At 40.7% G+C, this 19,902-nt stretch overlaps 1 protein-coding gene across 4 annotated transcripts; it reads left to right on the top strand.

The window, feature by feature from the left end:
- Positions 1–3,143: 3,143 nt before the first annotated feature.
- On the top strand, positions 3,144–19,446 carry SKA1 (spindle and kinetochore associated complex subunit 1). 4 transcript variants are annotated; one of them, XM_023647814.2, is made up of 8 exons: positions 3,144–3,468; positions 4,173–4,271; positions 8,535–8,659; positions 10,230–10,327; positions 10,487–10,534; positions 13,201–13,338; positions 16,731–16,900; positions 17,725–19,446. In XM_023647814.2, exons 2-8 carry the CDS (start codon positions 4,184–4,186, stop codon positions 17,871–17,873), a joined length of 816 nt encoding a protein of 271 aa, XP_023503582.1. In that variant the 5' UTR covers positions 3,144–3,468; positions 4,173–4,183; the 3' UTR covers positions 17,874–19,446. The 4 variants fall into 4 exon arrangements, with proteins under 4 accessions (XP_023503582.1, XP_014583267.1, XP_001499527.1 ...); XM_023647813.2 differs by having other exon boundaries at positions 3,406–3,567; XM_014727781.3 differs by lacking the exon at positions 10,487–10,534.
- Positions 19,447–19,902: the final 456 nt, after the last annotated feature.

Raw genomic sequence — 19,902 nt, forward strand, 5'->3', positions numbered from 1 at the left:
ATTCGACAATGAGGCCCTCGGTTAACTCTGACTTGGGTACATCCAGAAGGTAAACCTGACACCTAGCTGGGAGAAAAAGACAAAGAGAAGTATGGACAGTATGAATAAAGTCTTTCCTCTCAAAGTCAGTTGGATATCAAAACCTTGCAATTCATAAATAATCTAGAATTGTTCAAGCGGTGATGTAAGTGACATGAGGGAATTAAACAATAATGGAAGTCTTTAGGTTCAGAAACAGAAATCCTGGGAACAAATGACCCCCTGCTCCTGAGAGACAGCAGAGCATCATGGTGAAGAGGACAGGCTCTGAGGTCAGGGCCCCATTTTGCCATTTATTGACTTGGGCAAGTTACTTAATTATAAGCCTCAGTTTCCTCATCCATAAAGTATAGATCATGATTATAAGTATTCATAAGTTTATTACGAAGATTCAATAGGATAATATACATAAAATACCTGGATTAGAGCAAGCACCCAATAAATGCTAACTGATGCTATTGTTATTAATTTTTTCCTGAAGACCAGAGTTCACATTACTTTTATTCTTGCTCATATTTATGCGAGGAACAGTTCAGCAATTTCTTACACCCTGCTCTTTTCATTTTTTCCCTTTTGTATATATGTGGTTACAATCCTGAAGAAGACAGGTTTTGGTTTTGTTCCATTTTTATCTGCCTCCAAACATCTCCCTGTGCCTACTGTCTCATAAAAGTGGCTAGATTTTCTTCTGAGAAAACATTTCTGTCCCATTCTCAGACCTCATGTTTTGGGTAGGGGTGACCTGGCCCCTAGCTTCCAGGTGTTTGGCTGATCAGATCATTCCATCCCTCTAAATAGATGGATTGGTTCAGGAATGGGCAGATGACCCAAGTCAGGCCAAGGAGATGCAATCCTGGGGCCTTCCCTAGATCTCTTAGGAAAGCGAGAACTCCTAACCTGTAAGAGTATAAGTCCAGAGGTACCAGAAGTCACTATGGAAAAAAGCTTGCCTGAGAATGGAACTGTGGACGTTGATAACAAAATGGAGTAACATATGTCAGGGCTTCTAAAACAGAGCTGGGGGGCCGTTGAGGAAGTGAGGCTTATGCATGTATGCCATGTCTCTGCCCAGATGGAATGTAACTTTTTGAACTGTGCCCCACTGTTGTTACCTTGACCTTTCTTTACGAAAAGAAAAAACACTTACTTCTATAGAAAAGTGCTTACTTCCCTAGATAAGAACTTTTTTGCCTTGGAAATGGCCCTAGCAACCAATCACACATAGCCAAGGAATAACAGTTGTTGCCAGCACCCATCTTGTTGCTAGCATCCCATGTGTTGCAAAACAACCTGTGTGTGTTCTCTCTTTTTTCTCTCTATAAGCCCTTGCCTTGTTTGTCTTCTCCAGAGCACATTTTGGGTTTCTGCCTAACTCTGCATCTCCTGAATTGCAATTCTAATTGCCCAAATAAATATCTATTGTTTAAATTACAGTGATTTTTCCTTGGTCAACAGGACCAACACAGAGGAGTACAGACTGAGAGAGAGAGAGGGCTTCCTGACAGCACGTTTGAGGACTTGAATCCAGTTGTAACTGAAGACACACACACACACTTTACAGTTTATAAGCCAAATAAGTCTTTTTTTCTCACTTAAGTCAGTTTGGATTGAGTTTCTGTTATTGTAAAAAGGAGTCCTGACAAATAAATCAGTCCTAGAAGGGAAATATGAAGTGGGCCATGTGATCCAATTGCTCATTTCTATATTTTTTCCACATTTCCCCCCCTCCTCTTGTATTTAGTGCCTTTGTGCTCTCTTCTTCCTATTTATTTTCTTAGGGGAAATAATCTGATAGTGTTTGTCCTTGATGCTGCAGGGTGAATTTCTGTTACTGTGTTATTTTTCCCAGAGTATTGACAGTTTAAGCCTCACATCTAGTCCTGCAATGAAAGGTTTTGTTCCTGCTAAAGGAATTTAGCTCTAAATAAGTAGGTGTGTCAAGATGAAAAGACTTAAAAAAATGTATCAACCAAATAACAATGTTTAAATCTTGTTTGGATTCTAATTCAAACAAACCAATGTTTTTTAAATAAATACTTTATATACAATTGGGGGAAATTGAACATTGACTGGATATTTGTTATTCAGGAATAATTGTTAAAATATGTGATAATACTAACATGGTAATGTTTAAAACGTTTCTATTGTTGGGAGATAAATATGGAAATATTTTTGGATAAAAAATACAATGTTTGAGATTTGCTTCAAAATATTCCAGTAAGCAAGGGATGGGAGGCAAGGCGGTATAGATGAAACAAGACTTGCAATAAGTTAATAATGGTGGAAGCTGGGTGATGAGTTGAGCATGAGGTTCATTATACTTTTCTAACTTTACATGTTTGAAATTTTCCATAATCAAAGTAACAAGTAGAATTGGCCAAGGCTACTAGTGGCCTACCCAGAATCTACACTTTTGTTCTGCCTTACAAACAGAATCCCTGTATTGTTGAGGATGCAATGTAACTATCCAGATCAGGTTATTTTTTAATGATTTTTTTTCCAGTCTCCCTTGCAGCTGTGCGTGAAAAGCAGATAGACGCCACTGCTTGTGGCTTCCAGAGAAACTCTGTAAAGTAGCTGGCTTAACTGGCAGGTAAGCCTGTTACTCTTCACTCTTTTCTGCGGCCTAGACAGGAACCTGAGGACAGGAACTGGCAGTCATCTTGTATCATAGGCAATCTCAAGGCCAGCACGCATGATAATTTGAAGCGTAGCGCCCAAAGATGGAAAGAACTTTGACACTTGATGACTGTAGAGCTGCCACACCAGCCCTGGAATGCTTTCCCCTTTTTTTCAATAGAGAGAATTACACCTTTTTCTTGTTTTAAATTTGCACTAGCCCTTACAGAAGCGGTAGACCCCACGAAGACAGGGTCCCTGTCTTCTGGCTCACAAACTTGGCTTCTTTTTGGAATTATCTGTAGTGTTATAAAAAATATTAAGGCTTGGACCTCACTTCCAGACTGTCTGATTTCATTGACTTGGGGTACAGTCTAGGCACTGGAATTTGTGAAAGCTGGCCCTGTTAATTCTAACGTGCAGCGAATTTGGAGACCCACTGTTCTAGCTCGCCGTTTGATCCCTGGACCGCTTGGCCTCGGGCTGGGCCGCGGTCAGCATTGGGCGGCTGAGATCACCCATGACCCCCGGAGTGGGAGGGGCACCAGCCCTGCAGTATTTCGCGCAAAGCCGACCCAGCCCCGCCTTTTCCCCGTCCGGCCACGCCCCCGGCCCCGCCTCAGGCCCCGCCCAGTTGTGGTCCTGGACAACTCGGAAACGCGTGTAGCCGCTGAGCCGGCGTTCCGGGAGCGTTGATGTGCGCCTGCGCGGCGCCGGGTCCCGGCGGGCAGTTTGAATTTCGTTCCCGGAGTCACATCTCGCGATCACGGGCTTCCGGCGGAGACGGGGGTCTCCGCGGCTGGCAACCAGGTATCGAATGGGCTCTTTTGCTCCCAGACCCGCAAGAGGTTGGAGTCTGATGTGGGGATCCCCCCCTCGGAAGTAGGCGGAAGGCATTGCTTGGGCGAGGTAGGGGATGCAGGGTCGCGCGGGCGGGGCGGAGGAGCGGGGCTTGACGTTCCTGCGCTGGGTCGGCTGGACCTCCCCCACAAATGGTCTTTAGCTGCTTTAGACCTCACCTACCCTCGGGGTAGATGTAACTGACTCCTTCCTTCCCCCTCCCTCCGCCTCGTTACCGACCTCAAAGAGTAAAGCCCTAATCCCCCCCGCCCCCAGCATAGGAGAAATGCTTACCTGGACCCGTTTCTTGGAACTTACTGTATTTTTCCTTAAAATTCCTGTGTATTTTGGACTTTTAAAGAAAATACCAATGTTGTCTTTATATATAAACAGTGGATTTGTCCCCCTAATCCTTAGGGAAATGATGCAGGTTTATCCTTTGTACCTTGGTTTGGAATGCATTGATTATAGAAGGTTCTAAGACAGGTCAGTACTGGACGTTGGTTGGAAAGTGAATTTTGTAGAATTGAAAGAAATTACTCTTGAGTTTTTGTACTTACCTTTCAAGGAGGTGTGATTTACTGGATATTTACTATTGGATTTTGAAAGTGAACAGAAATTTGTGTTTTTAAAAAAAATTTTAATAAACATGTTTATATATTTTTTTTCCTCAGAGCCTTAAAGGATGGCCTCCTCAGATCTGGAACAATTATGCTCTCATATTAATGAAAAGATTGGCCATATTAAAAAAACTCTGTCATTAAGAAACTGTGGTAAGTAAAGACAAATTTCACTGACTTTGTACCTACAAAATGCATTTTGGTTATTGTTCCACTTTGAATATCTTATGTCTAGTTAAATGAATGTATCTTAGAAAGGTAACTTTAAGTTTTGAATAGTGACGTTTAAAGCTTGCCAGCATCCATATTTTGAATATTGCAGAGAATACTAAAATGTAAGTTACATTGAACAATGGCCTGGATATTAATTAGATTTATTTACTTGCATTTTTCTGAGACGCACAAAACATATTAGTAAGATGTGAAGGTTATGTGGCATTTGTGGTTCTATAGCTAAATGGAGATACTGAGAGGTAAGGAATAAAAACAAAAGTGGAAAAAACCCAGGGAGCTAGGAGCCCATAACCCATCTTACAGCCTGCTTTGGAGGAAGGTTATCACTATATATCACTGGGAAACAACTAATTGAAAATGAAATCAGTTTTTTAATCATCCAGAAACTTGGAGGTTGTAACCATCTTCCAAAATATTTTGAAGCACTGAGAGAATGATGCAATGGAAGTACAAAGTAAGTGATCCTTGTCAAGTCTGGAAAAATGTTAATAAAAATGACGTGCTGCTCCCCAGCCCTATCTAGGAGAGTTTAAGATTTATTGATAGGCAGAACTCCATCTGCTGGGAAGATCGTGTTGAACTTTTACTGTAGTTTGTATTCTGAATTGATAATTTAAAAAATTTTTTCAAACATGAAATTATAATGTTGGAATGCCCGTTTGAACTATACATGTCCTCCTAGGGACTCTGATATTCTGCATCCCTTGTTGAGAACCTCTAATAAAGGAGCCTCATCCACCTTACAGTCTATGGCTCATGTACGCGCTAGAAAGTTAAAGCTGAAGGGACTGTGGGTTCTTCTTCTCCAGCCCCCTCATGTCACACTGGAGGAAACTGAGACTCTCAGGAGTCAGGTGACTTGCCCAGGTCCCCCAGCTCATGAGTAGTGGTTGAGACCAGTTTCTGTGTCCTGATTCCCAGTCTAGTACTCTTTGTATTTCTATGCCACTTTTATTGACAAATCTAAAAAGGACATTTAGTTTTTTTTGTTGTTGTTTTTTTTTTTGCTGAGGAAGATTCACTTTGAGCTGACATCTGTGCCAGTCTTCCTCTATTTTGTATGTGGGTCGCTGCCAGAGCATGGCTGCCAACGAGTGATGTAGGTCTGTGCCCCAGGAACTGAACCTGGGCCACAAAAGCAGAGTGTGCTAAACTTAACTACTAGGCCGCAGGGCTGGCCCCTAGATTTTTAATGATATGATGTGGTGGTTTACAATAAGAAATATATATATTGGTCTCTGCCCCCAGTTCCTGGCACAGAGCTCCTAAAACTCTTGTAGTTTCCTAAGTGATAAGAACAGTAGGAGTATCTTTTGTTCTAATATCTGGTCTTTGACCTCAGTTCCTGACACAGGGCTCCTGAAACCCTTATAATTTCCTGGGTAATAGGAGTGTTTTTTGTTCTAAAGAGGCAACTCTGAGTGGGCTTCTGGATGGCCCCTGGATGAGAGCTGGTCACCAGAAAGACCAAACCATGATTAGAAGCTTGGAATTTTCAGCCCCATCCCGTATTCTCTTGGTAAGGGAGAAGGTCTAAAAATAGAGTTAGTGATAGATCATGACTTCATCATGAAGCCTCCTAAAACCCCAAAAGTATGAGGTTCTCCGAGAGCTTCCGGGTTGGGGAACAGCTGGAGGTGCTGGGAGAGTGGTACCCTCAGAGAGGGCAGGGTGGCTCTCTGCCCCTTCCCACATCCCTTGCCCTGTGCTGCTCTTCCAGTGGATGTTCATCTGTATCCTGGATCATGTTCCTTTGAAATAAGTCAACTGTTTTCCTGAGTTCTCTGAGCTGCTCTAGCAAAGTAATTGAACATGAGGAGGGAGTTGTGGGAACCTCTGATTTATAGCCAGTTGGTCATAAGCACAGGTAGCAACCTGGACTTGGCGATGGGCATCTGAAAGGGGTGGGTGGACGGTCTTGTGGGACTAAGCCCTTAACCTGTGGGATCTGATGCTATCTCTCGGTAGATAGAGTCAGAATTGAGTTGAATTGTAGGACACCCACTGGTGTCACAGAGAATTGCTTGTTGTGAGGCCCCCCCACCCCCCAATTTTGTGACCAGAAGTGTCAAAAGTGAAGTGTTCTCTGGGAAGGTAAAGGACACACAGGGAAGTAAGACATAGTGGGAAGAACTGGGTTTTTCCCTACATAGGAGGTGGAAAACTGAGTTTTTTCCTTTACAAATAATTATCCTTGTTTAGATTCTGTTTCTGAGGGCATGATTACTGTTGGATAAAAAGATATAATTTGGAAATCTAGACAACTATCAAACCTTAAGTTTAAATGACTTCACCAAAGCATGAGGAAGCATGAGGCCTGGCTGAAGCCGACCTATTAGATTACTGCACACTGGGTGACTGTCATTTGTGTGTGGAGAGAGTCATTTGTTTGGTTCCATACCTATTTAATAAAGTCCAGTAATTTGTTTGCCACTTTGCTGTGATTTACTAGATCACTAGTATAAAAGGTCGTGAATTTGCTCGATTGATTATATTACTACAGATCAGTAAACAAGACCCTAAAATTAGGTGACTAAAGGTTGAGATAGCAGTGCACAGGAATGAGATCCAATTACAGGCATACCTCATTTTATTGCATTTTGCTTTATTGCACTTCCCAGATACTGCATTTTTTACAAGACCGTCCACCAGCAAAAAGATTACTACTCGCTGAAGACTCAGATGGTGGTTAGCATTTTTTAGCAATAAAGTATCTTTTAATTAAGATATGTACATTTTTTTAGACATAATGCTATTGCACACTTAATTGACTACAGTATAGTGTAAACATGACTTTTATATGCATTGGGAAACAGAAAAGTTTGTGACTCGCTTTATTGCTGTGGTCTGGAACCGAGCCTGCAATATCTCCGAGGTATGCCTGTAGTTGTCTGACCATCTGAAATTAATCTCAGTAGACACATCGATACTCTCATTTACTTATTAATGTGTTTTAGTTGTTATGAGCCTAGTGTCAAATACAATTAGCATTGCTCTGTTAGATAGAATAATACACTACTTCTCGTTATGATGCTGAATAGCAGTCAGCCTTTACTGATGCTTTGCTAGGTTCCAGACACAGTGCTAAAGCCAGCTTATGTACTTTTTCACTTTTCTTCACAGTAACCTGAGGTAGGTACTGGTTTCTCTGACTTCAGGCCTGGGGCTTCTAGCCGTTTCACTCTACTGCCTCCATAATCTACAGATAAAGGTCAAATTGTGCTTTTACTTATGTGTATTTCATTGTTTAGTTGCTGGAGGTGAAGAAGGAAAGATTTGATTATCAGGATAGTCTTTTGTGCTTTAGATCTGCCCTTTAAAAAAGTTTTTTTTACTACTTCTTTTATTTCTAGAGAGGAGAGTACTCTGGTTTTCCCATCCTCAAATCCGTGAAGCTAGACAGAGGGGCTAGGAGGTGGGATTGGGAGTAAGACAGCATGCTACTTTATAAACATCTGGTTTTGTTTCTGCCAGGCACCTTGGGGTCATCACCAGCCTGTGAGTTTTTATGTTATTCTCTCTGCTTGGGGATTCAGAATAGTGTGGACAGCGTATCTATGAATCCTAAACCTCTATTAGAGATTCTGAAGGGGAGCTCTCCCCCACCTCCCACACACACTTGAGGGCTAGTCTAAAACATAATCTCACCTCCCTGGCCAGTGATTGGAATTTTTCGGGTTGCGTTTTCACTGAAGATACATCCGTTGAAGAGAGGTCCTGGCCTCATTTGGGATTCTCACTTCCAACACCCTGTGCTTTGAAGTCCCAAGCTCTTTCTCTTTTGCCCATTATCAACATACCGCCTGCTCTATGGTTCTCTCTTCACATTGGGGCCCTTGGGGATTTACCTTATTCTCATGAAAGCTCAGCTATGCGTGTACATGGGTGTTTATTTTATATAACATTTCTAGGTGTTTTATTACAGTGAAGGAATTTGCCAGAAACAAAACACTCAGGGGATACTTTGTATTTACCTCTCCCTTCCTTGTCTTCCATGCTGCTTGGAAATGAGGTCTTAAGATTATCCATGGAGACAGGTCCTAGGGGCTGAATCAACAGTCCTTTCTCCACCCTCCAGGCTCTCCCTTGGTAAAGTTGTGTGTTCCAAGAGTTCAATTGGGTACTTGTGTGTTACTGCTTTTCTATACGCTTTGTTCCCATTTTGTCTTTGTTTATTAATAGGCCAAGAACCTACCTTGAAGACCATGTTAAATAAAATAGGAGATGAGATCATTGTGGTAAATGAACTTCTAAATAAATTGGAATTGGAAATTCAGTTTCAAGAACAAACCAACAGTTCACTCAAGGTAATGTTTTTCTTGGGAAGAAACAAAATTAAAAGGCAGTAAGTACAAACTCCCTAATCACCAGGGAATTCTTAAGGATTTATAATGTTCTTAGCTTTGTGAATTATTATTAATGGTATAGGGTGCCATTTGCATTTTATTTTCCCAGTAAAAGGACTCCAGAGCATGAGAGGTATTTCTTTCTTCATGCTGGTAGCCAATGGAATTCAACTTTACTAAAAAGGAGGATTTCCTAGATAATTCTTGGTAGGTTTAATTTAAACAAATGATATCCTGGGAGAGTAGTGTGAAAGGGACACCTGCCCTGGGGTGAGGAGATGTGGATTCTCACCCTGGCTGCCCTTAGCAGCCTCTGCCACCCTGAGAAAGCCATTTTACCTGTTGGGGTCTCAGGGTCCTCATTTGGTTAATAATGGGTCATACTGAACTATTCCTTAGGTCTCTTCTATTCTGAATTTCTGTATTTCTATAAACTGCATTATTCGCGTTTTCAAGTAAAGTAAGACTTGAGCCTCATTCACATGCATGCTTTGTTCTAAATAAGCCTTCTAGTTGACTTTAACTAATTAAAGTGCTTGTGTACTTTCTTTTGGAAAAATACTCGATCCATGCCATAATTATCTCATGCTGTTAGAGCCGCTGATGTGTTCAGTGAGATTGAACAAGGTGGCCTCTACGGTCCCTTTCAGCCTGGTAATCCCTATGGTCTGAAAGATTTTTCAGCTATAGGAATGAGCATGATTATGCCTATCTTACTAGTAGTTGAAATGAAATTATTGTCTATGAGCATCATTCAGCTCTTCAAAAGAAAGATGTCATATAAATTCAAAATAGAAATCGATATTGATTTCAGTTCTAATCTGCCCAAGAATTTCCAGCGTTAGGTGTTGGCCTAGAGAGTATTCAACTCAGAATGGAAGGCTATTTGGAATTTTTCTTCACGTTGTGATTGAGAATCAGATAACAGGAATCCAAAGGTGCCAAATATTTTCCTTATTAAATTTGTATGACTTCATAGTCTCAAGTTCTAGTGGAAGTTAACACAAGCAGTTATGACCAAGTAGAAATTTTCATTAAGCTGGAATATGTGCATGTCAGCAATGGAAATCACTCCCAGCAGCGTCTCGTGCTTGCAGGCATTTTCACTCTGGCGCTGTGTGCAGATAACACTGGGGAAGGTTTGCTAAGTCAACAAAAGCAATTTACCAGGATGATGAACGTAAATCTTTCATATGTTTTTCAGTTGCATCCCAAGTTGAAGTAAAATACTAAAGAAAGAGCTAAAATAGAAAGAATTCAATGCCAGTTTTTCCTGTTGTAATGTGATTCTAGCAATTGTTCTCTGGGAAAACCCAGTAGAGAAAGATAATATAGTGCCTTCTAAAAACAGCTCTAGAAACTGAAGAGCTCTTTTTATAATATTGCTGCATTCAGTGCTTTTCCATCCCTTTTGTGTTCTGAACACACAATCGTTGTGATTGTGGTTCACAGCCTTTCATGCTCTTTATAACATCTTAAAACACTCACAGGCGAGAAAGATGCTTATTTGTGAGCATTTTTTAAATTTTAGGAACTCTATGAATCTCTCGAAGAAGATTATAAAGATGTGGAACATCTCAAAGAAAACATTCCTCCCCATTTGCCTCAAGTAACAGTAACCAAGAACTTGTAAGTCTACGTATAATTATTCTTGCTATCTGGATTAGTAAACCTATTAAAACAAACACCTTAAGTCTTTTTGCTTTTTCGTGTACTTGCAGTTTTGTTAGTAATTATCTAGTTTTTTTGTCACTTACTCTAGAAATAATATCTCCCTGTCTTCACCAGTTTTCTTATCCTGCTGTCTCTGAAGAAAATGTCACCTCTTTCCCAAGGGTGAGTCTCTTCCAGGCTCTCTTTGGCCACTTTTTCTCATTTCTTTTCCTTAAAGCAGAGTTTGTCAACCTCGGCTCTATTGACATTTTAGGCCAGATAATTCTCTGCTGTGAGAATGGGATCTTTAGTAGCATCCTTGATCTCCACCAGCTAGATATCAGTAGCACCCCAGCCCAGCCCCACCCAGTTGTGACAATGCCTTATGTCCTCTGGGGGCCAAAACCTCCCCTGACCCTTGAGAACCACTGCCTTAGGGTAGAAATAATCTTAATGAGCTTCTCATCTTAAAAGAAGCCAAAGGAATGAAACTTAGTTCTGCTTTCCCTCTCAAGCTACTGTCCTATCTCCGTTCACTGCCAATATATGTTTGTGCCTCCCCTTTTTCCCAGAGTCCTTGAAATCTGGCTTTTGGCTGTTATTACTGCCACACTTATGAAATGGATTGCCTGAAGGTCACAAAGAGGTCAAACATCACTCCTCGGCCGAGATTTTTCTTTTCAGATTTTATTTGCTGTCCATCTTTTGTTTTTGAAATTATTTTCTGCACTTGACTGTGCCTTCTTAGTTGTCATCCCTCATCTGACTTGGCTGCCTCCTTTTTCCCTGCCCTTCTTTAAGTTACAGGTATCTCCTCAAGCTCTGTTTAACTCACGCGTAGCCAGCACCACTGTTCATGCTCTCACATGTCCAACTTGCTGGAATCTGATGAATGAACTGTTCTCTCCTCCAGCTCTGCATGTCTTAGACTGAACTCGCTGGTTCCTTGTAACCAGCCATGCCTGCTGTTCCCATCCTCCCATCACGTGGACAGGAACTCAGCATCTTCCACCTGGCTCACCCCCTCGTAGCCCTCAGCCTTCCGTCTGCCTCTGTGGGCTGTTGTGTGTCCCTGGCCTCCCTTCTGTTCTCATTACCTGGCTCTGAATGAGATCTTCCATCAGCTTTTGCCTTTATGATTTGGGAGCTTCTGTGTTTTGTCTTTCCAGCATTCCTCCACTCCTATCTCTCCCGTCTTCTGCTGCCGAAATTATATTTCTAAAAAGGGCCTCCAAGTATGTAAAAACATTCCATGGATAACTTAACTTTTTTAAGAAATTTTTTAAATGTATCATATATACAGAAAAGTGATTAAAGTATTATTAAGTGCAAATTAAAGAAGAGTAATAAAACAAACATCAGTGTATCTACCAGTCAGAACAAGAAATAGGATATTACCAATACCTTACAACACTTGTGTTGCAGACTCTCCCGCTATCAAAGAGACAATAATCCTGGCACTTATGATAATCACACTTTTACATAGGTGTTTTCATAAACAATGTGCTATTTAAATTTGAAGAACTGAGAGGAAGGCATGAACCTTGCTGAGTAGGAAGAGAGCCGTATTACTGCTGACAGTTCAAGGTCTCCAGAAGAAGATAAGCTCAGCAGAGTCCCCGACATGGTCGAGTACCTTGGAACTTCCCTATAAAAAGAGAAAATTAATGGGCAAGGTCATGAATGGATGCTAGGAGCAGGTCTTCATCGGATATCCACCAGGGTCATAGTGTGGCCTGAACGTTGGACATCCAGCAGGAAAATGGCCTGGAAAATAGGCAGAATTTTATTCTTCTAAACTCACTAGGGCCTAGCTTTCAGGGCTAGGTCAAAGCAGAACCTTCCTCTAGGTTGAAATGGGTATTTTCAGCTGACACACACAGCAGGGCATGAAGGAGATATGAGGAGCTTCCTTAGTATATGGTCAAGACAAGCAAGTACCAGCCAGGCTCACCGTGGAGTCTTATGTTAGGATTCATGTAAGGATGATGGTGCCATAGCATTGGGCATCTTTATCTTAACCCACAACATGGCCGTCTCCTCAGTCATGCGGTCTCCTCAGTCACACCACCTCCACCAGGCCTTGTTGCTCTCCTTGTCTGGTTCTCAGCTGTCATCTTGGGATCTCACTTCCTGCCTTTCTTGGGCTTCCCTTCGCTTGCTCCTGTGTTGGATCTACTCTTTCCTGTATCCCATTTCTTTTTTGGAGCAGTCAAGCTAATATGGCTTGACTTGCTGCTGGCAACGGGTCTGTTCCTTCCTTGGCAGTTAAACAACCTACAAGCCACAGCCTATTTCTAGACTCCATTTGCTAGTGAGGTAGGAGCTATATTAGATTTTTCATTTTCTCCAAAAATTAGGCAGGACTGAATCCAAGGGTAACCCATGCTCATTGCTGGCAACTAAAATGAATCTGCAACAGGCAGGGACTGATATTAGCAACCAATGGGATAAATTAGAAAAATAGAAGTGTAAGATGATTGATGTTTTCATGTCCAGAAATAGGGAAGTCAGCAAGCTGTTTAGAGGTGAAGTTCAACTTTATACACATTGACTTTGAGGAGGCAGTGGAATAACTGATAAAGATGTTTAGCATGTGTGCTAGATGCATCGTGTTTGCGGTGTGTAAATAAAATTATACTGAAGATTTGAGGACTTAATTTTTCAGCACTCTCTTCACTAATGAGATCTTCATGAACAATAGGATTAGGGATAGAAAAAAATGCTGCCTAAAAAATTGTTATATCGAGATGAGTGTGTTTGATACTTATTATTTTCAGTTGGGAAAACTTTCTAGTATGCTGCAGAATTCTGATGATTACCTGTACATCTGTACCTCTGTTCTGTAGTGTTAACGTAGCAGATGTTGACCCTGAAGAACCAGTCAAAGTCGAGGAACCTGCACCCACAAAGAAGCCCCCAAAAGAACAAAGAACTATTAAAGAAATGCTATTTATAACTTCTGATGAGTTTAATGGCATTCCTGCGTAAGTATTTCCATGTTTTTACATTTTCGTAATGCCAGGGCTTTGCCTAACTTCTCAGCTTTATATTGTTACATTTCTCATTACTTTTTATTATGCAAATAATACATGTTGTTAGAAAGTGTTATCAGAAAATAACTCATCTGTAATTCCCCTCTCAGATATGAGTATTTCCTTTCAGATTTATTTAGTTTCACATAACAGGTATTCCTGATTGTTATTACAACAATGTAGTTATACTGTAAATACAGTTTACTTGCTTTTTATCATGAGCATTTTCCCATCATTAACCATTAATATAAACTTGGATTTTAATACTTGTATAATATTTCATCATGTGGCTACCCTATAAGTTATTTAAGCATCCCTTTATTAAATATTTGGGTTGATTTCATTGTTACAAATGATGGTACAGTGAAATTTCTTGTAGACGAGTCTGTTTTGTAATTCCTTATTTCCTTAAGATACAGACCTAGAAGGAGAATCCTTAGGGCAAAGGGCATGATTATTTTACTTTCTTGAGAGTTGTCCATCTCAGTTTTTGTTGTTTTTGTGAGGAAGATTGTCCCTGAGCTAACATCTATGCCAATCTTCCTCTGTTTTATGTGGGATGCTGCCACAGTGTGGCTTGACAAGTGGTGCTGGGTCCTCACCCAGGATCCAAACCTGCGAATGCCAGGCTGCTGAAGCAGAGTGCATGAACTTAACCACTACACTACCAGGCTGGCCCCTGTTGTTTGTTTTTTGTTCCCCTAGATTGGCACCTTAGCTAACATCTGTTGCCAGTCTTCTTTTTTCTTCTTCTTCTTCTTCTCCCCAAAGCCCCCCAGTACATAGTTGTATATTCTAGTTGTAGGTCCTTCTGGTTGTGCTATGTGGGATGCTGCCTCAACGTGGCCTGATGAGCAGTGCTAGGTCTGAGCTCAGGATCCAAATCAGAGAAACCCTGGGCTGCTGAAGTGGAGCATGTGAACTTAACCACTCGGGCACAGGGCCGGCCCCTGTTTGTTTTTTAATTAATAAACTTAATTTGTTTGAACAGTTTTAGGTTTACATAAAAGTTGACAGATAGTCCAGGGTGTTCTCATACCTGGAGACAGTCTCCTCTATTAACATCTTGCATTAGTGTGGAGCATTTGTTAGAACCAATAAACCAATATAGATGCATTATTAACTAAAGTCCACAATTTTCAGTAGGGTTCACTCTTTTCTGTACATTCTGTGGATTTTGACAAATGCATAATGTCATGTGTCTGCCATTACAGTATCATACAGAATAGTTTCACTGCTCTGAAGTGCCCTGTGCTTCACCTCTTCCTCTCTGCCCCGAGCCCCAGGTGATGACTAATCTTTTTACTGTCTCTCTAGTTTGTCTTTTCCAGAATGTCATACAGTTGGAGTCATACACTATGTAGTCTTTTCAGACTGGATTCTTTCACTTAGTAATATGCATTTAAGATTCTTCTCATGTCTCTCTCTGGCTTGATAGCTCATTTCTTTTTATTGCTGACCAATAGTCCATGGTCTGGATGTGCCGCGGTTTGTTTATCCATTCACCTGTTAAAGGACATCTTGGTTGCTTTCAGTTTTGAGCAATTAGGATTAAGGCTGCTGTAAACATTCTGCGTAGGTTTTTGTATGGACATAATTTTCAACTTATTTGGGTAAAAGCCTGGGAGAGTGATTGCTGGATCAAATAGTAAGTCTGTGTTTTAGCTTTGTAAGAAACTGCCAAACTGTCTTCCAAAGGGGCTGCACCAGTTTGCATGCCCCCCAGCAGTGAATGAGAGTTCTGGTTGCTTCACCTCCTCACCTGCATTTAGTTTTGTCAGATTTTTCTATTTTAGCTATTCTACTAGGCGTATAATGGTATCTTGTTTTAATTTTCAGTTTCCTAATAATATATGATGTTCAGCGTCTTTTCATATGCTTATTAGCCACTTAAAGAATACCTGGTTGTTTCACAGTTCTGAGACTAGTAACAAGGCAGACGTTTCTCTTTAATCTTTTTTTTTGTCACTCAGTCATTTCCTTTATTGTCAGCTTTATCTTCATGAAAATTCTGTTTGATGCTATTCAGTTTTTTAAATTGTCATTGTTATTGTTGCCCATTGGCTGAGCTAAAGGGAAGAGCACATGTCTGTGAGGAACCTTAGAGGAGAAGAGTCTTTAGAAAATGCTTCCATGAAGAGTTATAGGAAGGAAATTAGAATAGTTGTGGCAGAGTATTCATTTTTAAACTAAGGGGTAATTTAATGAATGAGAGAAGTTAGAAGGTTGGGATAAAGAAGAAGGTATTCCAAGCATGGAGCTTTTATTTATTTATTTTGAAAAATATAATACTGAAGGTGGAATTAAAGTGGAAAAGCTGGGCAGAGGTAGAGGATGGGTATTGAGGAGGTTAAGGTGGTGGTTCAGAGGATTTAAAGGAATGGCGCTGTGGAGAGCTGTGGTGTCAACAGTTTGGAAATTGTGGGTAGAGAAAACAGATGGGCCAAAATGAATTGAGAAAAGAAGCGAATAATGAAAATGAGTGGGTTTTGGTCAATATGAACATTTTCCTTTAAACATATGTATATATTATTTTATGTTAAAGAAGTTGTGATTAGAAAAATAGAAGCAAAGGACGGGGTTTAACGTACTGAATCCACAATTGTTGAAGGGAAAAATTGAGGCAGATCATTAGGTTTTGTTGGGGTGTGTGCAGACCACTCAAAATCGAGAGTCTCCTGTTTTTTGTTGTAAGACCCCATGGTGGCTGGGAGAGGACAAGCAAGGGGGAGATCCGGAGTGAAAGAGTGGGATTTAGAGCGAAAAGAGACGGTGCTGGCAGGGAATTGAGCTAGGGAGTGAAAAAGGGCACGGTGACCCGTTGGTCCTCCTCTGCCGTGCAGCCTTGCAGCGCGACTTCAGCCCTTCTCGTTCGGAAGCTCTCCTTCTTCTCTTTTTTTCCTTCTGTCTCTCTTTGAACAGGTAAGTTTTTATAGAAAACTAGAGTGGTATGAGTTATATAATTTATTAATATTTAAAATGTTCTTTCCCTTGCTCACAAACATTTAAAAATGTTTAAATAAACTTCTGTCTTGCAATTAATCAGTCTGAATCAGAATTTGAAAGCTTATTTTAAATTGTAATATTAATTCTGTCTGTGGAGAACTGAGATTAATGCATCTAGCTATAACTAGCGAGGAAAGCACTGATATGTTGTGGTCTCTATTTAATTTTTCAGCCTTTGAGATATGTCTGGTTTATATGGAAGTTGATATAAAAATTTTTTAATGAAGAGTATTAATAGCTTTACTACTGTATGAAGTCATCATATGTAAACATTTTTCAAAGAAAATAATTTTATATAATGATTCTTTTAAAAAAATTAATCGTATGCTTATTTACAGGTACATGAAATCCCGCTTAACCTATTGTCAAATTAATGATGTTATTAAAGAAATCAATAAGGCAGTAGTTAGTAAATATAAGATCCTACATCAACCAAAAAAGTCTATGAATTCTGTGACCAGAAATCTCTATCACAGATTTATTGATGAAGAAACGAAGGATACCAAAGGTAAAATGATGGCATATGTATGTGTACATGTCAACTGTTTAGAGTGTAGTTAAATCGTAAGAAACAAAGCTAATTCTAGAAAATTCTAAATCTAGAGAGAGATTTCTCAAGGGGTGGTTTTCCCACCAGGGAACATTTGGCCATCTCTGCAGACATTTTTGGTTGTTACAACTGAGGTTGAGGGTGCTGCCGGCATCTAGTGGGCAGAGACCAGGGATGCTGCTAAAGTGCCCTACAATGCACAAGACAACTCCCACAAAAAGGAATTATCTAGCTCCAAATGTCTGTAGTGCCGAGGCTGAGAAACATTGCCTTAGAGTCTGTTATGGAACTGTACCCAGTGTTTTGAGAATTTGGGTAGTAATGATAACAGTTGGTCAAGCTTATATAGTACTTACTATGTGCCAGATAGGGTACTGAGAGCCTTAGTCCTCACAGCATCCTTATGAGCTGTGTACTATTGTTATCCCCATTGTGCAGACTAGGCAAAGAGAGCGTAAGCTGCCTGCCCAAAGTCAGCCAGTGAAGTGATGGAGCTGCTGTGGTGTCATTCTCTTAACCAGTGTGTCATATTGCCTCTTGAAAAGTGAACTGTTTAGAAGGTACCAGCAGATAGCTAGTGATGTAGTAAGCAGGGCTATGTTTCTCAACATTATGCAACTTCAGTTGAAAGGATAATTATTTTAGCAAGAACACCCGTTCTCACTTCGGTTGGATAATGATAGTAAAAATGATTATAGCATTCATAGTCACAATGTAATGCATTAAAGACGCAGCTTGAAAGTTGTCCTTATAAACATTAGCACTAATGTCTTTCTTTTCAGGTCATTATTTTATAGTGGAAGCTGACATAAAGGAGTTCACAGCTTTGAAAGTTGACAAGAGGTTTCACGTGATCCTGAATATTTTACGACACTGCCGGAGGCTCTCAGAGGTCCGAGGGGGAGGCCTTACCCGATACGTTATAACCTGAGGCCCTGTGAGCTTGAGCCAGCCAACAGCAGGGTATAGAGGCTATTCCTGTAGTTTCCTTGTATGTAATTTCTTTTTATATAATTTCTTTAGCTTTTTCATTTTCTTCTTTTGTAAAATGAAATTTTTTTAAGACAAAGCATATATATTTTAAAATTCACTTCCTTTCAGCAAATATTTAACTACCTACCGTATGAGCCTGTGTGCTAGGCATGTAATGGAATAATAAATGTTCGTGTCTAGTTTTTCTGTTTAGTGACGATGCTGCAGACCCTCATAAGATGGGTGCAGATGCAATAATGGAGAAAAAGATCAAGAAGATAAGGTCAGGGTTACCTAGGCTCTTTGTTATTAAAGGTCATTAGTGTCTAAACTCCATCAATGGCATTTCAGGCTACAGGCAAAAGTTGGATTGGGAGGCAGCCCACCCATGTGGTTATTCTGCTTTCCCATATGTCGTTAGCAAACCACTTACCCGAAATGCATTCAGTATAAACCAACCTGTACACTTCAACCAGTAATTAAATTGCAGTTGTATTGAGATGAAAAAGATGATAAAATAACAGGTGTAAGCAGGTTGATAGTGGTCACGGAACATGGGTGGTTGAATAGTAAGAATTTGGTCGTATTTCTCTTTCACACTTGGGGAGACTGTCTGATCTATCTGTGTTTTGGTTAACGTTCTCTAGAGAAACAGAACCAATAGGATATATATTATATATATTATGAGATTTATTATGAGGAATTGGCTCATGCGATTATGGAGGCTGAGAAGTCCCCCAGTCTGCTGTCTGCAAGCTGGAGACCCAGGAAAACTGGTGGTACCATTCAATCTGAGTCTGAAGGCCTGAGAACTGGGGCAGGCCAGGCCGGCGAAGATGAGATGAGGTGTTGCAGCTCAGGCTGTGTGACAGGAAAAAAAAAAGCAAATGGCTCCTTCCTCCACCTTTTGTTGTGTTCAGGTCCTCCATGGATTGGATGATGCCCACCCACATTGGGGAGGGCAGTCTACTCTACTGAGCCCCCTGATTCAAATGCTAGCTCATTCGGAAGCACTCTCACAGACACACCCAGAAACAGTGTTTAATCTGGGCACCCCGTGGCCAGTCAAACTGACACGTAAAGTTAACCCGCACAGTCCGTGCTATCTGCTTGGCGGGCTGATCCTTGTAGCAGAGAAAGAACAGTTGCTGAGATGACCACGGAGTACGTTATGGACACTGCGTATTTATTGTTTTCCTTTCTCCGTAATTTAATTGCACGTGTGCTTAATTTTTCATGTCTCACTTTAAATAAAAGTAATGGCATTATCTTTTACTGTAAGTCTTGCTTGAGTTTTCTCTAGGAATCACTTTTCCCTATAAAAAACATTTTCTCTGTTTAAAATATTTCTTCCTGAAACTCATGCAGAACAACTGTCAGTAAGTTTGTTTCTTGTGGGATGGATACTGAGGTGAGCCGTTAGTCTCTATTTTAATTGTTAACATGTAGTCAATTTGTACATTGATTTAGACATACAGTTGGTAAAATCATGTGCCTCAAAGAATAATAAAGACATCGATTTTTAAGCAAAATGACAGGCTTGTTCTACTTATTTATTTTTGAAAATAACATTTTAAAAAATCTAATTTTGAAAGAATTTTGTGGTCTTGGGTCTCCTCCCTCAGATCCATTGCTTGCTCTTTCTTTGCTCTCCATCTTCTCTTGCAGCAGCTTCCCTAGCTTGCAGCCTTGAAGTGCCCTTCCTCTCCAGGCCATGGATCCCTGTGGCACGGTCCTCTCCAGAACTTCAGGCACGGAGCCTCATGCCACAGCTCTCCATGGCAGTCCCATGGCCTGCAGCGGAACACATTCCAGCTGGCTGTCCCCAGCTGCATGCCGCAGAGCCTGAGGCCCGGTTTACCACCTAGTCCTACCAGCCCCTGGGCCCTGGATAAGAGAGGGGTTGGCAGTAGAGAGCCAGAACCCCTCTCAGAGTTCTATATTGATACCAATTTTTATGATAAAATCTTTAATCTGTTCCTTTATGG

Source organism: Equus caballus, chromosome 8 (genome assembly GCF_041296265.1).
Source record: "Equus caballus isolate H_3958 breed thoroughbred chromosome 8, TB-T2T, whole genome shotgun sequence".
Classification (NCBI taxonomy): Eukaryota; Metazoa; Chordata; class Mammalia; order Perissodactyla; family Equidae; genus Equus; species Equus caballus.